Here is a 17,499-nt window from a genome sequence, read left to right on the forward strand (position 1 = left end):
GTGAATACTTATGTACATGGGATTTTTTTGTGTTTTATTTTTAATAAATTTGCAAAGATTTCAAACAAACTTCTTCGTCGTTGTCATTTTGGTGCATTGTTTGTAGAATATTGAGGAAAATAATTAATTTAATCCATTTTGGAATAAGGCTGTAACATAACAAAATGTGGAAAAAGTGAAGCGCTGTGAATACTTTCTGGATGCACTGTATACCCCCATATACAGTACATTACACATGGTGTTACAAGGGTGACAATTAGTTGTCTAGATTCCATTAGTCTGAAATGCCTCCCCGTATGTTTACGTTTTCTTCAGATTGTTGGATCTCTGCATTGAATCACAGTTGAGTTCTTAGCTACAGGCAAATGAAAAACAATAGAGAGTTTATGTATACATTGAGAATTATTCCATTTATTTCATCTGGTAGGAGTCTCATTGCTGACTACTTTGTTCCATGATGTGGTGCAGGTATGTATATCCCTCTCCATGGTGACAAAATGGGTTTGAAAACCAAAGTTGAATTTAGGTTTAAATAAAACTACTTAAAGCAGAACTCCAACTTAAAGAAAAACATAAAAGAAAAAATAACATAAAAACAGCTTTTGTTGCAATACTCACCTTCAATCTGGAGCTTTACTCTATGGTCATTCCTTTCTGACACTTTATATCACCAGCCACGACCAGTGTCATTCAATTTACTTCCTCTGGACCCAGACTATCGTGGACACACCCCCTGGAAGGACATTATCACGTAGCCTTGGCTCAGTGGCTGCTGCACCATAGGCCTAGACATCCTCTGTAATGCAACCCTGTTATTGTTCGGTCTTTACCTGAGCTGTTTTTAGTAGAGATGTAACAACTCTGATGTTCAAGGGTGTAACTCACACAAAATCCAAGTGTAATGGCGGGCTGCAGACAGACAATCAGGGCAGATACACACTGAGCATGACATTCCAAACAAAGTGAGACAGAGTTCCTGAACTACTTAAGCCGGCCACAGACAGTTGAAACTCGGCCAATTCATTAGGGACCGGCCAAGATTCGAACCATGTATGGACCGGCGGATCAATCATTTAGCTTGGGTACAACCAGCATGTCGGATTTTACAGGCGACAACTGCTAGCGGCTATTATAGCCGCTAGGAGTAATCACTGTGTTCTGCTGGCACAGAGCGCTCTACCTGCCCTCCCATGAGGAGAACACAATGGCTCCATGGGAGGGATGGGGGAATCCAGCGATTTTGTTTCCTGCAACCTTGCTTCGTGCACTGGTCCAAATCATTTAGTGGAGGGGGATTATGATGTGTGCTTATTTTTCTGGGGTTGGGCTTGGCCCCTTAGTTCCAGTGAAGGGGACTCTTAATGCGTCAGCATACTAAGACATTTTGGACAATTTCATGCTCCCAACTTTGTGGGAACAGTTTGGGGATGGCCCCTTCCTGTTCCAACATGACTGCGCAGCAGTGCACAAAGCAAGGTCCATAAAGACATGGATGAGTGGGTTTGGGGTGGGGGAACTTGACTGGCCTCCACAGAGTCCTGAGCTCAACCCGATAGAACACCTTTGGGATGAATTAGAGCAGAGACTGCGAGCCAGGCCTTCTCGCCCACATCAGTGCCTGACCTCACAAATGCGTTTCTGGAAGAATGGTCCGACATTCCCATAGACACACTCCTAAACCTCGTGGACAGCCTTCCCAGAAGAGTTTAAGCTGTTATAGTTGCAAAGGATGGGCCAACTCAATATTGAATACTATGGACGAAGACTGGGCTGCCATTAAAGTTAATGTGCGTGTAAAGGCAGGTGTCCCAATACTTTTGGTAATTAATGTATTTTTTTGAGAAAATATCCCTAATCTCTTCCTTTTTTATTGTCACCTGCTCCATATGTATCAATGGTGCTAGCCTGAACATCTGGTCAGGGAGGACAGGGAGCATGCACTGTAGAGTAATACTTCATATTCTCATCGCACATGTTCCTGGTATAAGCTCTCAAAGTTTTGATGCTGCAGCAACAACCAGCTGGATACTGGTTCAAGTCACAACGTAGATATTTGCCAGCACACCAAGGATCAGCACAAAGTGGTGTCCAAACACGTGATGCCTGACAAAGGGGCCCTGCGTGACTCAGAAATGTTGCACCTTTCTTGTGTTGTGATCATGCAATAAACTACTTTGTGCCGATCCTTGGTATGCTGGCAAATATCTACGGCATGCACTGTAGAGGTCACATGACCACTCACGTCAGCATTTCTTGGTCCTTCATCCCACTGATAGCAGAGTGCCTGTGAGCTGTACATATGATTTCTCTTCACCTGAGGTACAACAGTGCATGCACCCCAAAGCATGTGCAGCCAAGATGCATCCCACCATCATCACATGACCACCCCAGTCCTCGGTGCCATGATTAGAACACGCATATGTGCTGGTCACAGGCGGAAGCATGCATGGGGGTTGCTCCAGGTGACCCTGCAAGGCAGCGGGGCCACCCTCAGGAGAGGAATAGAGAAGAGGGACCTCCAAGATAGAATGCAAATAAGTGGCAGGCTACAGAAAAAAAGAAAAAGGTTTAATAAGACTTTAATTGCCCCTAAAGCCGCGTACACACGAGCGGAATGTCCGACAGCAAAAGTCCGACGGAAGCTTTTCATCGTCTGTTCCGATCGTGTGTGTGCCTCATCTGACTTTTTTTTTCGAAAATTCAGAGGGGCCTAGAAATGGAACACGTTCTAAATATTTCCAATTCCTATCGGGAAAACCGATCATCTGTATGCTATTCCGACGGACCAAAAACGACGCATGCTCTGAAGCAAGTACTAGACGGAAGCTATTGGCTACTGGCTATTGAACTTCCTTTTTCTAGTCCCGTCGTACGTGTTGTACGTCACCGCGTTCTGGACGGTCGGACTTTGGTTTGACCGTGTGTAGGTGACCGCTTGAATGGAATTCTGTCGGAGAAACCTTCTGAGTTTATTCCGACGGCAAAACTGGTCATGTGTACGCGGAATATGTACCGTGTCCAGCCTCATAAGAAAGGGGAGTTTCAATCCTCCCCCTGGTGTTGCTGTTGTAGAGCCCAGCGCGGATATCAGGGGTTTATTAACTTCTGCAATTAGACACTCTACAAATTATATTTATATTCTCTCTCTGACATTGACACTCACACTGACTGGCTAAATTGCAAAGAGAAGTCTTCTGTGGAAAGCTGAAGAAGTTTCCTGAACAATTTAGATACAACCCTCTAGTTCCTGAGGGGTATTCCCTTACACCACCACCTATATTTAACGTTATTACATCACAGAGACCTTCTGGACCTTTCCAGAGGCCCCCTGAGTCTCTGTGATATTTACTACGTCTGGCTGTCATACCCAAACTACTTCCAGAGCTGCTAGTTAAAGGGCTGTTAATATTACTTTTATTATGTCTTAATTAATGATTAATTTACATTTCTGTTATGAAACCTCGAGCATTTTCAGAACAATTTTCAGATGCGCTTGTAATTATGGTCACCCTTATTTTTTAGTGCACTGAATTGCATTTTAAAGTAATTTTTACTTTAGTTTTTAAAATCTTTTTTTTTTCCCTTATGATAAAAAATGTTTTTAACTTTAACTGTTTATGATGCAAAAAATGTGCAAAGATACCTAATACATTTATGTGTTCATTCTTATATGGAATTCATTCTTATATGGAATATTATCTGAACATAGCTATATACCCTTTCTAACGTTGCAAAAAAACATTTTTTTTAGATTTTTAGTTCACATATATTGCAATACATGTTAAAGCTGGCCAACTGCATCAAAGTATGGCCAGTCGCTAATGTGCTCTGCTAAATTCAAATGTACAGTGGATATAGTGCCAATATGGGGAAAATAAAGTATATACAAGTTGTAAATTGTATAATTTATGGCCAGTCTAATGCCGCGTACACACAATCGGAATTCCAGCCCGCAAATGACCGATGAGAGCTTTTCGTCGGAAAAATGCAACCGTGTGTATGCTCCATCGGACTTTTGCTTGCCGAATTCCAGCCAGCAAAAGATTGAGAGCATGCTCTCAATTTTTCGGTCGGAAAAAGTTTCTATCCGAAAATGCGATCGTCTGTAGCAATTCCGACGCCCAAAGTTCCTACGCATGCTTGGAAACAATTCGACGCATGCTCGGAAGCATTGAACATTTTCTCGGCTCGTCGTATTGTTGTACGTCACCGCTTTCTTGATGTTCCTAATTTCAGCAAACTTTTGCGTGACCGTGTGTATGCAAGGCAAACTTGAGCGGAATCCCGTTGGAAAAGCCATCATATCTTTTTCCGACGAGAAGTCCAATCGTGTGTACGCGGCATAAGTCTTTAAGCTGATCACATCACCTCAAGGAGTTTAAAAAGAAAAACAAAACAAAAAATATTACAGAGTCCATTTAAAAGTCTAGAGAGACTATAAGAGGCAGAGCAGTGTCGATCCTGCACTCTCTCAGCTGTTGTGACTTGAAGCCAGAGAGCAACTGCTTCCTAAAAATAGGGACAAGTTGTTTCGCAGAGCCTTGGGTTAAGTGGAAGATTGTACTAGATCATTGTGGGTGTACATTGTGCAGCTTGACAGAGCATACATAACCTTAGACACTGCAGAAACTCAGTAGCAGATCCAGCAGCCTGGTAGAGTGTTAGCATTAGCAGTCACCCTCAAGTGGTGGGACAGGCGTGGAGAGGGAGGGGTGGTCAATGTTCCTTTTATAGGACTGCTCTTCTGGAATGTGAAGGTGCTGAAATAGCAGACGTGACTAAGAACTGAAGTTGTGATTATCAGCCAGGCTCTCTTCAGTGCTGTCCAATTTTGGGCTACAACAGTTGCAAGGAATGGAAAACGTAGAAGTTTTCAACTCTGAAGCTAAGGGTCGAGGGCTGAAAGCCACCAAGGATTTCTGGGCTGGGGATGTGATCTTCGCAGAAACAGCCTATGCGGCCGTAGTGTTCGACAAGTAAGTTTATGTCATTTTTACATCTGTTTCAGAAACGTTCGTTGCAGAATGTCTCTGTTCAATGTCACGGTGTCACCAGCTATTCTAAACGCAGGGCTTTCACTGATATATATATAGAAAATAGGGTTCCGAGACATTCCATAAATGCTTGTAGATTCACTATTTATTCTTACTCAGCTTCAATTCTTTCATTGTTACCTGCTGTATATAGGAGAGAAAGACTAAGGGACTTTCAAAGTACCAAAGAAAAAAAAAATGTAATAAAAATAGATTGATTTGAACAGTCATAAAATTGAACACAATACATCAACACTCACACATAGTAAAACATTTTATGGACGGCACCACCGTGCTCATGTTTCCCATGTTGCCTATTATTCTTAACGATGAAAACACCTCAAAAGATTGGAAATATTTATCGAAACTTGTTGAATCGATTCCTCACGTTTTTCCAGTAATGTTGTAATTTTACTGTAGACCAGCCGTGAAACCCTACGTTTCCTCCAGAGGTTGCTAGGGGTTCCTTGAGCTGTGGCTGATTGACCTCCTAGCTTATGGTGCCAGAAACTTTCAGGTACAATACCACTTGGTAGAGCCACCAGCATACCTCCCAATTTTTTGAGATGGCAATAAAGGACACCTATTAGCAAAAGTATATAGGCATAAAACACAACCCCTGTCACAGCCCCCTTAAAGAAGAATTGTACAAAAAAAATATTGGTTAAATCCACAAGTGCTTTTTTTACCACTAATCTTCCTTTATATTGGCTTTTAAAATTTACAAATGCAGCAATTTAGAAGTTGGATGAAAGGTTTAGCACTGAGAAACCCTTTTTGATAGATAAGTAGTGCGTTTTATGTACATATATATAGATCAGACCAAAATGAGGGACAAATGAGGAGGAAAGAGGGATAGAGGGACTTTGTTCCAAATAAGGGACAGTCCCTCGAAATCAGGGACCGTTGAGAGCTATGGCCACCAGCATGACACCACCACTGTAAAGAGGGCATACTTCCCACTGGCTACCAATGTAAGAAGGCATTATTTTCACTGACTCCTAATTAATTTCAGTAGGGGTTCCCTGAGACCTGAAAATTATTTCAAGGGTTTTGGGTAAAAAGTTTGACAAAAGCTGCAATAGATGATGTACTGTACATTTACAAGACGGTGTTCTCTTCATTTCGATTAATAGACAGGCAACTGAGGAACATGAGCATGGTGGTGTAGTCCTCAGAGCTTCAGTCCGGTCTGCAAAAATTAAAAGTCAGATGCTACAAAATCTGTAGTTTCTGACTTTTAATAAAGGGACACTTATCTGTCCAAGGACCCAGCGCTGTCCTCACCCGAACTGGTTCTTTACCGATCTTCGGGTTCCCGGCGCCAGTATGTTAACTGTGGGCAACCGGCTGTGAAGCCGCAAGGAGTCACAGCCGGATGCCCACAGTTAACATGCTAGCGCGGGAGCTGCATTGCACTTTGTGAATGGTCCTGCAACATTCTGGGACCTGTGATGTGCCCAGAAGGTTGCACATGGGGGTGGTTGTTGGGTGGAGGAAATGTTACGGTGGAATCGCCTCAGCAATCCAGCTGGAAATATGGGAGTGGGTACCTGTCAAAGCCAGTTACCCACTCCCCCTTCCCTGCAAAAAAATGTATTCCAAATTTAGCGGTTAGGGGGAGGAAAAGGAAGAGCTGAACTTCCCCCTTTGGGTGAAGTTCCACCTTAGGGTGTTTTACTATATGTGAGTCTTATGCCCCGTACACACGGTCGGACATTGATCGGACATTCCAACAACAAAATCCTAGGATTTTTTCCGACGGATGTTGGCTCAAACTTGTCTTGCATACACACGGTCACACAAAGTTGTCGGAAAATCCGATCGTTCTGACCGCAGTGACGTAAAACACGTACGTTGGGACTATAAACGGGGCAGTAGCCAATAGCTTTCGTCTCTTTATTTATTCTGAGCATGCGTGGCACTTTGTGCGTCGGATTTGTGTACACACGATCGGAAATTCCGACAATGGATTTTGTTGTCGGAAAATTTTATAGCCTGCTCTCAAACTTTGTGTGTCGGAAAATCCGATGGAAAATGTGTGATGGAGCCCACACACGGTCGGAATTTCCCACAACAAGGTCCTATCACACATTTTCCATCGGAAAATCCGACCGTGTGTACGGGGCATTAGTGTTCTAAAAAATTAAGAGTGTTAAAAACAATCTATCACTTTTTATTATATTATAGAATACTTTATGACTTTTTTTTGGTACCTTGAAAATCACCAAATCTTTCTCTCCTACATATTGCTTTTACCTGGGATGTCGGTATCATTATAAATGTAGATTAAACAATTCTGGGTCATTGGCTAGTATTTGTTATTCCTAACTCATGTAACCAAAAATTCCTAGGATGGCGGGTAAAGATATAAACAGTGCTACCTATTTCATTGCTCCAGAACAGTCACGCACTACTTGGGATGGATTTTACCTTTAACTTTTGTTTTAGCATAATTCTGATGCAAGTGTGATGCCTGCATGGGGGGTAAGATAATGATGTTCAAAGATTTAGGCTCCATGCACACAGGACGTTTTAAAAATTCTTTCTGGACGTCGGATTGCTGGCAGGAAAACGCTGCTTTAGGAACATGCTTTTAACAGCGTTTTTTAAACGTGTTTATGTGCGTTTTTGAGCGTTTTTTCAGCGTTTTTGGGTGTTTTTTTTAATTGCAGCCAGCTTACATTCAGCTCTGCAAAGTAAAAAACGCTGAAAAAAATCCTTATGAGTGCGTTTTCAGCGTTTTTTGTGGTCAGAAGAACTGCTCTTGAACGCAAATTTAGGGCGTTCAGATAACAGCCCATAAACTCCCCTGCTGATAAACTTCTATAAACGTCCATGTGTGCATGGACACGTAGGATAGCATAGAGGGGAGTTTACAGGCTGTTAAAAAGAACACCCAAACTCCCAAAAAAACATCAGCTTCCGTGTGCATGAGGCCTTAATGAAAAATAAACATTGTATGATTTTCACTGCTAGTAGTTTTTTTAGTTTTTTTTTTTTAGTTTTGGATATTATGGTGATTTTAACACCTGCCAGGTTTATATTGCTGCCAGTGTCCATGCTGGGGAGATCCCCCCTCTCCATTTGTCCTAGTGACCAATGTCAACAGGAAAGAAAGTAATGAGAAATCCAGGCTTTACAGCTGTCACCAGAACAGGAATAAAGGGAAAGCCTTTTAATGGGGATACCTGTTTTGGTGACAATTGTCTTTGGGAGAATTTCCCTTCATTTAAAAAAAAAAATCCTGTGACTATCTTGTGTCAATGGGACAGAAAGTAAAGGGAAATCTTCTCAAAAGATCTGAATTATAAAAAAAAAAAAAAAAAAAAAAAAAGAAAGAAAAACAGACCCGTTTTAACCACTGCAGCTCCAGAAGGTTTACCCCCCCCATGACCAGGCCATTTTTTGCAATACGGCAATGCGTTACTTTAACTGACAATTGTGCGGTTGTGCGACGCTGTAAACTAAATAAAATTTATGTCCTTTTTTTCCCCACAAATAGAGCTTCCTTTTGGGTGTATTTGATCACCTCTGCGGTTTTTATCTTTTGCGCTATAAATAAAAAAATACCATAAATTTTGAAAAAAAAATCCCCAATAGTTAGTATTTTCTTCTATAAAACACCTCCAATAAAAACATTTAAAAAAATCAAATTTCTTCATCTAGGCCAATAAGTATTCTGCTACATACTTTTGGTAAAAAAAATCCCAAAAAGCGTATATTGATTGGTTTGCGCAAAAGTTATGGCATCTATAATCTTTGGGATATTTTTATGAAATTTTTATTTATTTCTTTATTTTTTACCAGTAATGGCGGCAATCAGTGACTTATAGTGGGACTGCGACATTGCGGTAGACAAAACGGACACTAAGTAACACTTCCGACACTTTTTTGGGGACCAGTGACACTAACACAGTGATCAGTGCTAAAAAATACACTGCCATTGTACTAATGACCCTTGCTGGGAAGGGGTTAACATCAGGGGCGATCGAAGGGTTAAATGTGTTTCTAGGGAGTGCTTTCTAACTGTGTGGGAGATGCATTAACTGTGGGAAGATAGAGATCCGTGTTCCTGCTTAGCAGAAACACAGGATCTCTGTCTTCCCTAGTCTGTCTTCCCATGCGGCGCAAGGGACCTCCTGTGATCTACAGTGATTTCCCTCTTCCATAGGGGTCGGCCAGGTATGGAATATGTATGCTTAACATTGGTCCATGCTGGACCAATGTAACTATGTATAAATATCTATTTCCTAAACTTCAGCTTTAATATTTAGCATAGAAATCATTTGTGATACTAAAGTCTTGATTTTTTTTTTTTTTGGGGGGGGGGGGTTTAAAAATAGCAAACATGTTATACTTACCTGCTCTGTGCAGTGGTTTTGCAAAGAGCACCCCAAATCCTCCTCTTCATGGGTCCCTCTTAGGTGTTCCGGGCTCCTCCGTCCTGTTAAGTGTCCCCACAGCAAGTAGCTTGCTATGGGGGCACCCAAGCCACAGCTCCCTGTGTCCAATCAAACATGGAGCTGCGGCCCGCCCCCTTTCTCTTCTCATTGGCTGACTGTCTTTAACAGCAGCGGGAGCCAATGGCGCCGCGCTGCTGTCTCAGCCAAGGAGGGGGAGAGTCCCGGCCAGCCGAGTGTCTCGTGCAACATCGCTGGATCTAGATGAGGCTCAGGTAAGTATTAGGGGGGCTGCTGCACACAGAAGGTTTTTTATCCTAATGCATAGAATGCATTAGGATAAAAAACCTTCTGACTTTACAATCACTTTAACACAACAAAATAACAAATATTCCTTTATCTCTCGCGTCGACTACTGCAACCCTCTTATTACTGGCCTATCTGTGCACAGGCTATCCCTCCTCCAGTCTATCATAATTGCTGCTGCTAGACTCATCCACCTTACCAACCGCGGCTGCTGCTCCTCTCTGCCAGTCCCTCCACTGGCTGCCACTAGCCCAAGGTAAAAAAATTCAAAATACTAACCACAACATACAAAGCTATCCACAACACTGCCCCCAGCTACATCACCAGCCTCTCAAGATATCACCCAAATTGTCCAATCTGTCCCTCTGAAGGTCTCCTGTTCTCTAGCTCCCTCATCACCTCCTCCCATGCTCACCTCCTTAATTTCTCCAGAACTTTTCCCATCCTCTGGAACTCTCTACCCCTACCGGTCTGGTCATCTCCTACCCTGTCCACCTTTAGACAATCTCTCAAAACCCATCTATTTAGGGAAGTCTACCCTGCCTCCACCTAAAAACTGTATTTTGAGTATCTCCATCAGCCCATACCCCACAGCTATTACCTTTTGTACCACTCCCCCCTCTCATTTAGATTGTAAACTGAATGAGCAGGGCTCTCCTAATCCTTCTGTATTGAATTGTATTGTAACTGTACCATCTCCTTTATATTGTAAAGCACTATATAGACTGTTGGTGCTATATAAATCCTGAATAAAAATAATAATTTGCACAATATTTAAAATGTTTATTAACTCTATTGCAGTGAATTGCATATAGATATACCGTATCTCACAAAAGTGAGTACACCCCTCACTATTTTTGGAGATATTTTATTATATGTTTTCATGTGACAACACTGAAGAAATGACACTTTGCTATAATGTAAAGTAGTGAGTGTACAGCTTGTATAACAGTGTCAATTTGCTGTCCCCTCAAAATAACTCAAAACACAGTCATTAATGTCTAAACCGCTGGCAACAAAAGTGAGTACACCCCTAAGTGAAAACGTCCAAATTGGCCCCAAAGTGTAAATATTTTATGTGGCCACCATTTTTTTCCAGAGCTGCCTTAACCCTCTTGAGCATGACGTTCACCAGAGCTTCACAGGTTGCCACTGGAGTCCTCTTCCACTCCTCCATGATGACATCACGGAGCTGGTGGATGTTAGAGACCTTGCACTCCTCCACCTTCCATTTGAGGATGCCCCACAGATGCTCAATAGGGTTTAGGTCTGGAGACATGCTTGGCCAGGCCATCACCTTTACCCTCAGCTTCTTTAGCAGGGCAGTGGTCGTCTTGCAACCCCAGACCATGACACTCCCACCACCATGCTTGACTGTAGGCAAGACACACTTGTCTTTGTACTCCTCACCTGGTTGCTGCCACACACGCTTGACACCATCTGAACCAAATACATGTATCTTGGTCTCATCAGACCACAGGACATGGTTCCAGTAATCCATGTCCTTAGTCTGCTTGTCTTCAGCAAACTGTTTGTGGGCTTTCTTGTGCATCATCTTTAGCAGAGCCTTCCTTCTGGGACAACAGCCATGCAGACCAATTTGATGCAGTGTGGCGCATATGGTCTGAGCACTGACAGGCTGACCCCCCCCCACTCCTTCAACCTCTGCAGCAATGCTGGCAGCACCCAAACGTTTTTATTCCCAAAGACAACCTCTTGATATGACTCTGAGCACTTGCACGTAACTTCTTTGGTCGACCATGGCGAGGCCTGTTCTGAGTGGAACCTGTCCTGGTAAACCGCTGTATGGTCTTGGCCACTGTGCTGCAGCTCAGTTTCAGGCTCTTGGCAATCTTCTTATAGCCTAGGCCATCTTTATGTAAAGCAAGAATTCTTTTTTTCAGATCCTCAGAGAGTTCTTTGCCATGAGGTGCCATGTTGAACTTCCAGTGACCAGTATGAGAGAGTGAGAGCGATAACACCAAATCTAACAAACATGCTCCCCATTCACACCTGAGATCTTGTAACACTAACGAGTCACATGACACCGGGGAGGGAAAAAGGCTAATTGGACTCAATTTGGACATTTTCACTTAGGAATGTACTAACTTTTGTTGCCAGCGGTTTAGACATTAATGGCTGTGTGTTGAGTTATTTTGAGGGGACAGCAAATGTACACTGTTATACAAGCTGTACACTCACTACTTTACATTGTAGCAAAGTATCATTTCTTCAGTGTTGTCACATGAAAAGATAGAATAAAATATTTACAAAACTGTGAGGGGTGTACTCACTTTTGTGAGATACTGTGTGTATATGTATATATATATATATATATATATATATATACATTTATATTATTATACAAGTTTTATATTGTGCCATCAGTGCTTTACAATATAAGGGAGTAAATTTCAAGGGAGACAAAAATTTTAAATTTTAAGATGTTTAGGTGGGCTTTGCACGTCAGAGCTTACAATCTATCTGAAATCACGGATGACAGTATAACAGGGTGCTGAAAACGAACTACAGGGCTTTTCTTACAGAGGAGGAACAGATGTGACATTTGGTAAATGCTGTGATCTGTCACTGAGATGATGCAAACCATACACCAGGCCAGAAAGAAAAGCATGCACTGTGGAATAGCCGGAGCCAGACTAATGCACAAATAAAGTGGGTTTCAGTTTTAAGCTGCCCATAGAAACCCCGGCTTCTTCATATCGATCTGGCCACTGATAGGCATCTGTGCTGCCTGGCAGTCTCCTAAACACAAACGTTCACTTTAGGTGACCATTTGTGCATGCCGCAGATAGTCCTAAGACACTCTACAATCTTCTGTAGACCTTCCTTCAACTATGTAGTACATGGACTGGCTTGCTTTGATACCACCTGAATTAATTGTTTAGGTTTTCTTTGTATTATAAAGTTTTGGCAAATCAAGGAGATCTGTACAGCTAGATTGTATAGTGTGTGGCCAGTTTAGGTTTCTCTAATCTGTCTGATTCCTATTCCTCAAATGTGCCCCGGCCAGCGATGTATTTGAGAATTTCATTGGAATTACAGAATGTGAAGACTTTCAATCTACTGTCTATGGGAACCTTTACCCACAGATGCATCCAATGTCCTTCTGAGCATTTTTTCATTCAATTTATTGCAGCTAACCGGTCCTTAGATGTGGTTTATGCTCCCCCCCCCTATATTTTCACCTGGTAATCCTGGGAATAACACACTTCCTGCCCCTGGGTGGCTATACTCAATCCCCTACACCAGGGATCTCCAATCTTTCTAAACAATGGGCCAATTTACTGTCCTTCAGACTACAGCAGGGGGACGGATTGTGGCCAGTAGGAGTAGATAATGCCTCAGTCTTGGTGGTCTATGGGAGTACAAAAATTACATAGTGCCCTTGTGGTCAGTAAAGGAGGAATATTTCCCCATCACTGTTTTAGTTGGAGAAATAGTGCCCCAATAGTTGGTGTAAGGGGGAAGAATATTGCCCCATTGTTGGTGCCAGTAGAAGGAATAGTGCTGGAAGGAATAGAACCACATCATTAGTTTCAGTGAAAAGAATAGTCCCCCATCATTGGTGTGAGCGAGTGGAGCCAGAGGAAAAAGTTATGCCCCATCATTGGTGTCAGTGGGAAGAATAATACCATATTGTTGATGCCTGAAGGAAGAATTATGCCATACTCTTGGTGTTGGTGGGAGAAAGTTACCCAAGGGCCACATAAAGGCAAGCAAAGGGCCGCATCTGGCCCTTGGGCCACAGTTTGGAGCCCACTGCTCTACATCTTTGGAAGGAATGATGGTTGTCACTCAGACTGAACTTTTATGCCCCGTACACACGACTGGACTTTCCGCCAACAAAACCGTGGATTTTTGTTCGAAGGTTGTTGGCTCAAACTTCTCCTGCATACACACGGTCACACAAATGTTGGCCAACAATTCCGAACGTGGGAACGCAGTGACGTTAAAGACGTATGACGAGCCGAGAAAATGGAAGTTCAATAGCCAGTGCGGCTCCTTCTGCTTGATTCCGAGCATGCGTGAACTTTTGTGCGACGGACTTACCGACAACAAAGTTTTGTTGGGGGAAAATTTGAGAACCTGCTAGCAAACGTTTGTTGGCGGAAAGTCCGACAGCAAATGTTCGATGGAGAATACACACGGTCGGACTTTCCGACAACAAGCTCACATCCAACATTTCCCGTCAGAAAATCCAACCGTGTGTATGCGGCATAACTCTCTCTTCCTCTTTTCATCTCCATTACATGGGAAATGGGAGGAATTAGTATAATAATGAAGTAAAATAGTTTGTTAGTTCAGCACACAGGAAGTGACAAGAACCCTGCATTTCTGGCAGGATCAACAGGCATTTTACTTGCTGAAAATGCTTATAGCCTGAAAAAAAATGAATGCAGTCACCACATCTAAGGACTGGTAAGATGCCATTTATAACTTTTTTTGTTTTTTGGTTTAGATATCCTTCAATTAAAGTGGATGAGCAGGGTGTATCTGGCTGACCACCTACAGTATAAATAGTCATTATTTCAGTGTTTTCCCCAGCTAATTAGTCATCTCTCACAGAGACATTGCTATACAGAGAGCGGGACAGTTTGTAGAGCCTGTGTAATGACACTCATGGGATCCACTGCTGCTTCATACAGCCACCAATTGAGATGAGTTAGGAGAGGTGTCTGTATGTTGTTGTGCGCCACAGTTAAAGCACAGCCTGTGCACTGACCTATCCTACAAGCGCACACTGTATGCATTTGGAGCAAACGTCAGTGCACATACAGGTGCTTTACACAAATAACCATGTAAGTCACCCCTTTCTAATGCATCTTAGTGGTTGGCTGTACATGTTGGCACGATCTTGGGAATGTCACTACACCGGCTCTGCATGCTGTACAGCCCCTGTACAGCTATGTGTATGAAGCCTAAAACCCCATGTCCCCAATGTGAACTAGAAAAGGGGTCATTTCAATCCTTACCTAGTTGCCTTTTGCACCCTCATTCAGGAGCGTTGGCTGTACACACTCCATTCAGAGAGAGAGAGAGAGAGAGAGCAAGCCAACAGGAAGGCACAGGAGATTATGGGAGTGGAGGGGGATTTCCACACTGTTGTTCAAATCTAGTTCCTATTGGGTGCAAGACTAGTGCAGTCATCAAATTTGAAAATATCTTTGGTTAACTACCTGCCTGGTGTTTGCATGTTCTCACTTTCCCTGCATGGGTTTCCTCCAAGTACCTCCAGTGGCGTCACTAGGGTTGGTGTCACCCAGTGTGGAAAAACATGGTTTCACCCCCCCTCCACCAACTATAGTCCCCCTTCAGTACAGCCCCCTTTAATAAGTACAGACCCCCCCTCTCTCAGTATAGACCCCCCTCCAGTAAGTACAGACCCCCTCTCTCAGTATAGACCCCCCCACTAAGTACAGACCCTCTCCCGCAGTATAGATAACCCTCCGTCAGTACAGACCCCCCTCACTAAGTACAGACCCCCCTTCCTCAGTTTAGACCCCCACTAAGTAAAGACCCCCCTCCTTCAGTATAGACACCTCTCCCTCAGTACAGACCCCCCCTCCTGCAGTATAGATCCCCCCTTAGTACAGACCCCCCTCACTAAATACAGACCCTCCTCCCACAGAATAGATACCCCCCCTCAGTGCAAACCCCCCTCTATCAGTATAGACCCCCCTCAGTGCAGATTCCCATCTCCACTTGTGCTAGTGGACTCCCCCCCCCCCCCATAGCTCCCCCCAGCACATATCCTCTTAACTCCCCCCCCCATCACTCCTCCATAATTTTTAAAATTGCCCCCCTTCCTGGTCACTGTCCCCCTCTTCTGTCCATCTACATTACAATAAACTGTACAGACCTCAGAACAGCACAGGATATGCACAGCGGTGTGTGTCCCTCAGAGTCCCTCTGTAGATGTAAACAGAGAGGAGGGGGAGGCGGCTTTGGTCCGCTCCGCTGTGCGAGATAGGGAGACATCCGGGGAGACGCGAGAGACGCAGATCAGTGTAGGGGTGCGGTGTTAGCGGTGCCACTGCCCACAGGTGTCACCCCTCTGGTGGATGTCACCCGGGTGGGACCTGCGCCCCCTGCACCCCCTAGCGACGCCACTGCCGTTTTCCTCCCACACTCCAAAGACATGCTGGTAGGTTAATTGGCTGCTGTCTAAATATGTGTATCTAAATATAAGTATGTGTGCAGTCTGTATGAATGTGAGTTATAGACCTTTAGATTGTAAGCTATTTGAGGGCAGGGACTGATGCGAGTTATATGTTGTGCTGCATAAATTGATGGCGCTATATAAGAACCTGTAATAAATAAATAAATAAATAAAATAAATACACTCTTTTGCTAACGAGGACTTGACTGCATTAAACCATAGTGCATTTGCTGGATTATTTTTGTCCATAGTCATCCGCACAGACTGACCTCTGCATAGGCAGTATAAATGTAAAGGTCGCACATAATTCCCATTTCATGGCCAGAATAGACACCCACTTGAAGTGCCGAGCTGGATCGAAATCAGCGTGAATACTGGTGGTCATTCCTCCCTGGCACAGACAATATATAATATTATTTTTAAGGGACACCTGCATAAACTGACAGTCTTTCCTTACTTAGGCTCTTTATTGACCAGAACAATGAAAGCTAATATATGAGTAGTTAAAGAGAACTATTATAGTGGTTTAGCGAAACTACAACCGAATGTAAAACAAAAAAATGTAAAAAGTCTTTGCAGAATATAACGGTCACAGGCTCTTGGGGTGTATTCATAAAAGGTACTGCGAGACTTCATGTACGTTCATTTTGTGCAAATGAGGGCAAACTTGAATGTTATTAGGCTATGGGGTTTAATTACAAAAGGCAAATAGACTGTGCAATTTGCGAAGTGCCATTGCTCCAGAACTTAGTAAATGAGCAGAAGCTCTGCTGACTTCCATTCTCCAATCATGTGCAAGCAAATATGCTTTTTTTTTTAATTTTCTTTGCATGTGATTGGGTATTCTTTGCAAAGTGAAGCTTTACCTAATTTACTAAGCTCTGGACTGTCTGTTTGACTTTAGTAGCTACAACCCCTATTTGTTCTGCAGGTCAAATGTTTTCCATTCATAGGGTGAATCAAGAAAATATTGCATTATGGCCACTACATGGAGCTGATGATCATAGCTAATAAATACTTATTTCTTATGATTCTTCTTCAGCTCCATCTAGTGGCCAAAATGTGGTATTTTCCTGATATGCTCTATTCTCTAAGAATGAATAACATTAGACCTGGAGGGAAAATAGCCTAGTAATATTTGATTTTGCCCCCATAAGCACAGAATGAATGTACATGCAATGTACATCTGTAAATCTTTAAAGTAATGCTGGCCATACACTAGACAAAAAATCTTTCGAAAATCTGTCATTTGGACAGTTAGTTAGTTTATCGTCTAGTTAATGGGCACAAATCGAAAATCGGTTGTGATGTTTTTGAGCTGAAAAACAGAAGGAGAAGTTTGGAAAACTTCGGCCAAATGGACGATAAATTGAAAGGTTAATGTGTTTCTTGTCTGAACAGTTTGCACTGGGTTTATGTGATAAAACAAATGAAAAATTGAATATTTTATGTCAGTTGTACGATTTATCGATCAAATTTCGGTCATTACACGATGGCAATCGTTTTCTCTCACAGCCATGTGTTCGTTTTTTTGAAAATTCGTTCGAATGATTTTTGGACAGTTGTATGGCTAGCA

At 42.8% G+C, this 17,499-nt stretch overlaps 1 protein-coding gene across 2 annotated transcripts in view; it reads left to right on the forward strand.

Moving 5' to 3' along the window:
- Positions 1–4,165: 4,165 nt before the first annotated feature.
- Positions 4,166–17,499, forward strand: part of SMYD1 (SET and MYND domain containing 1) — a 54,085-nt gene continuing 40,751 nt past the window's right edge. Inside the window, exon 1 of one of the 2 annotated variants that reach the window (XM_073610988.1) lies at positions 4,166–4,976. In XM_073610988.1, coding sequence (XP_073467089.1) covers positions 4,855–4,976 — 122 coding nt within the window. In that variant the 5' untranslated portion in view covers positions 4,166–4,854. The remainder of the gene's footprint in view (positions 4,977–17,499) is intronic. The other variant, XM_073610989.1, reaches the window with a different exon arrangement.

Source organism: Aquarana catesbeiana, linkage group LG01, assembly GCF_042186555.1.
Source record: "Aquarana catesbeiana isolate 2022-GZ linkage group LG01, ASM4218655v1, whole genome shotgun sequence".
Taxonomy (NCBI): domain Eukaryota; kingdom Metazoa; phylum Chordata; class Amphibia; order Anura; family Ranidae; genus Aquarana; species Aquarana catesbeiana.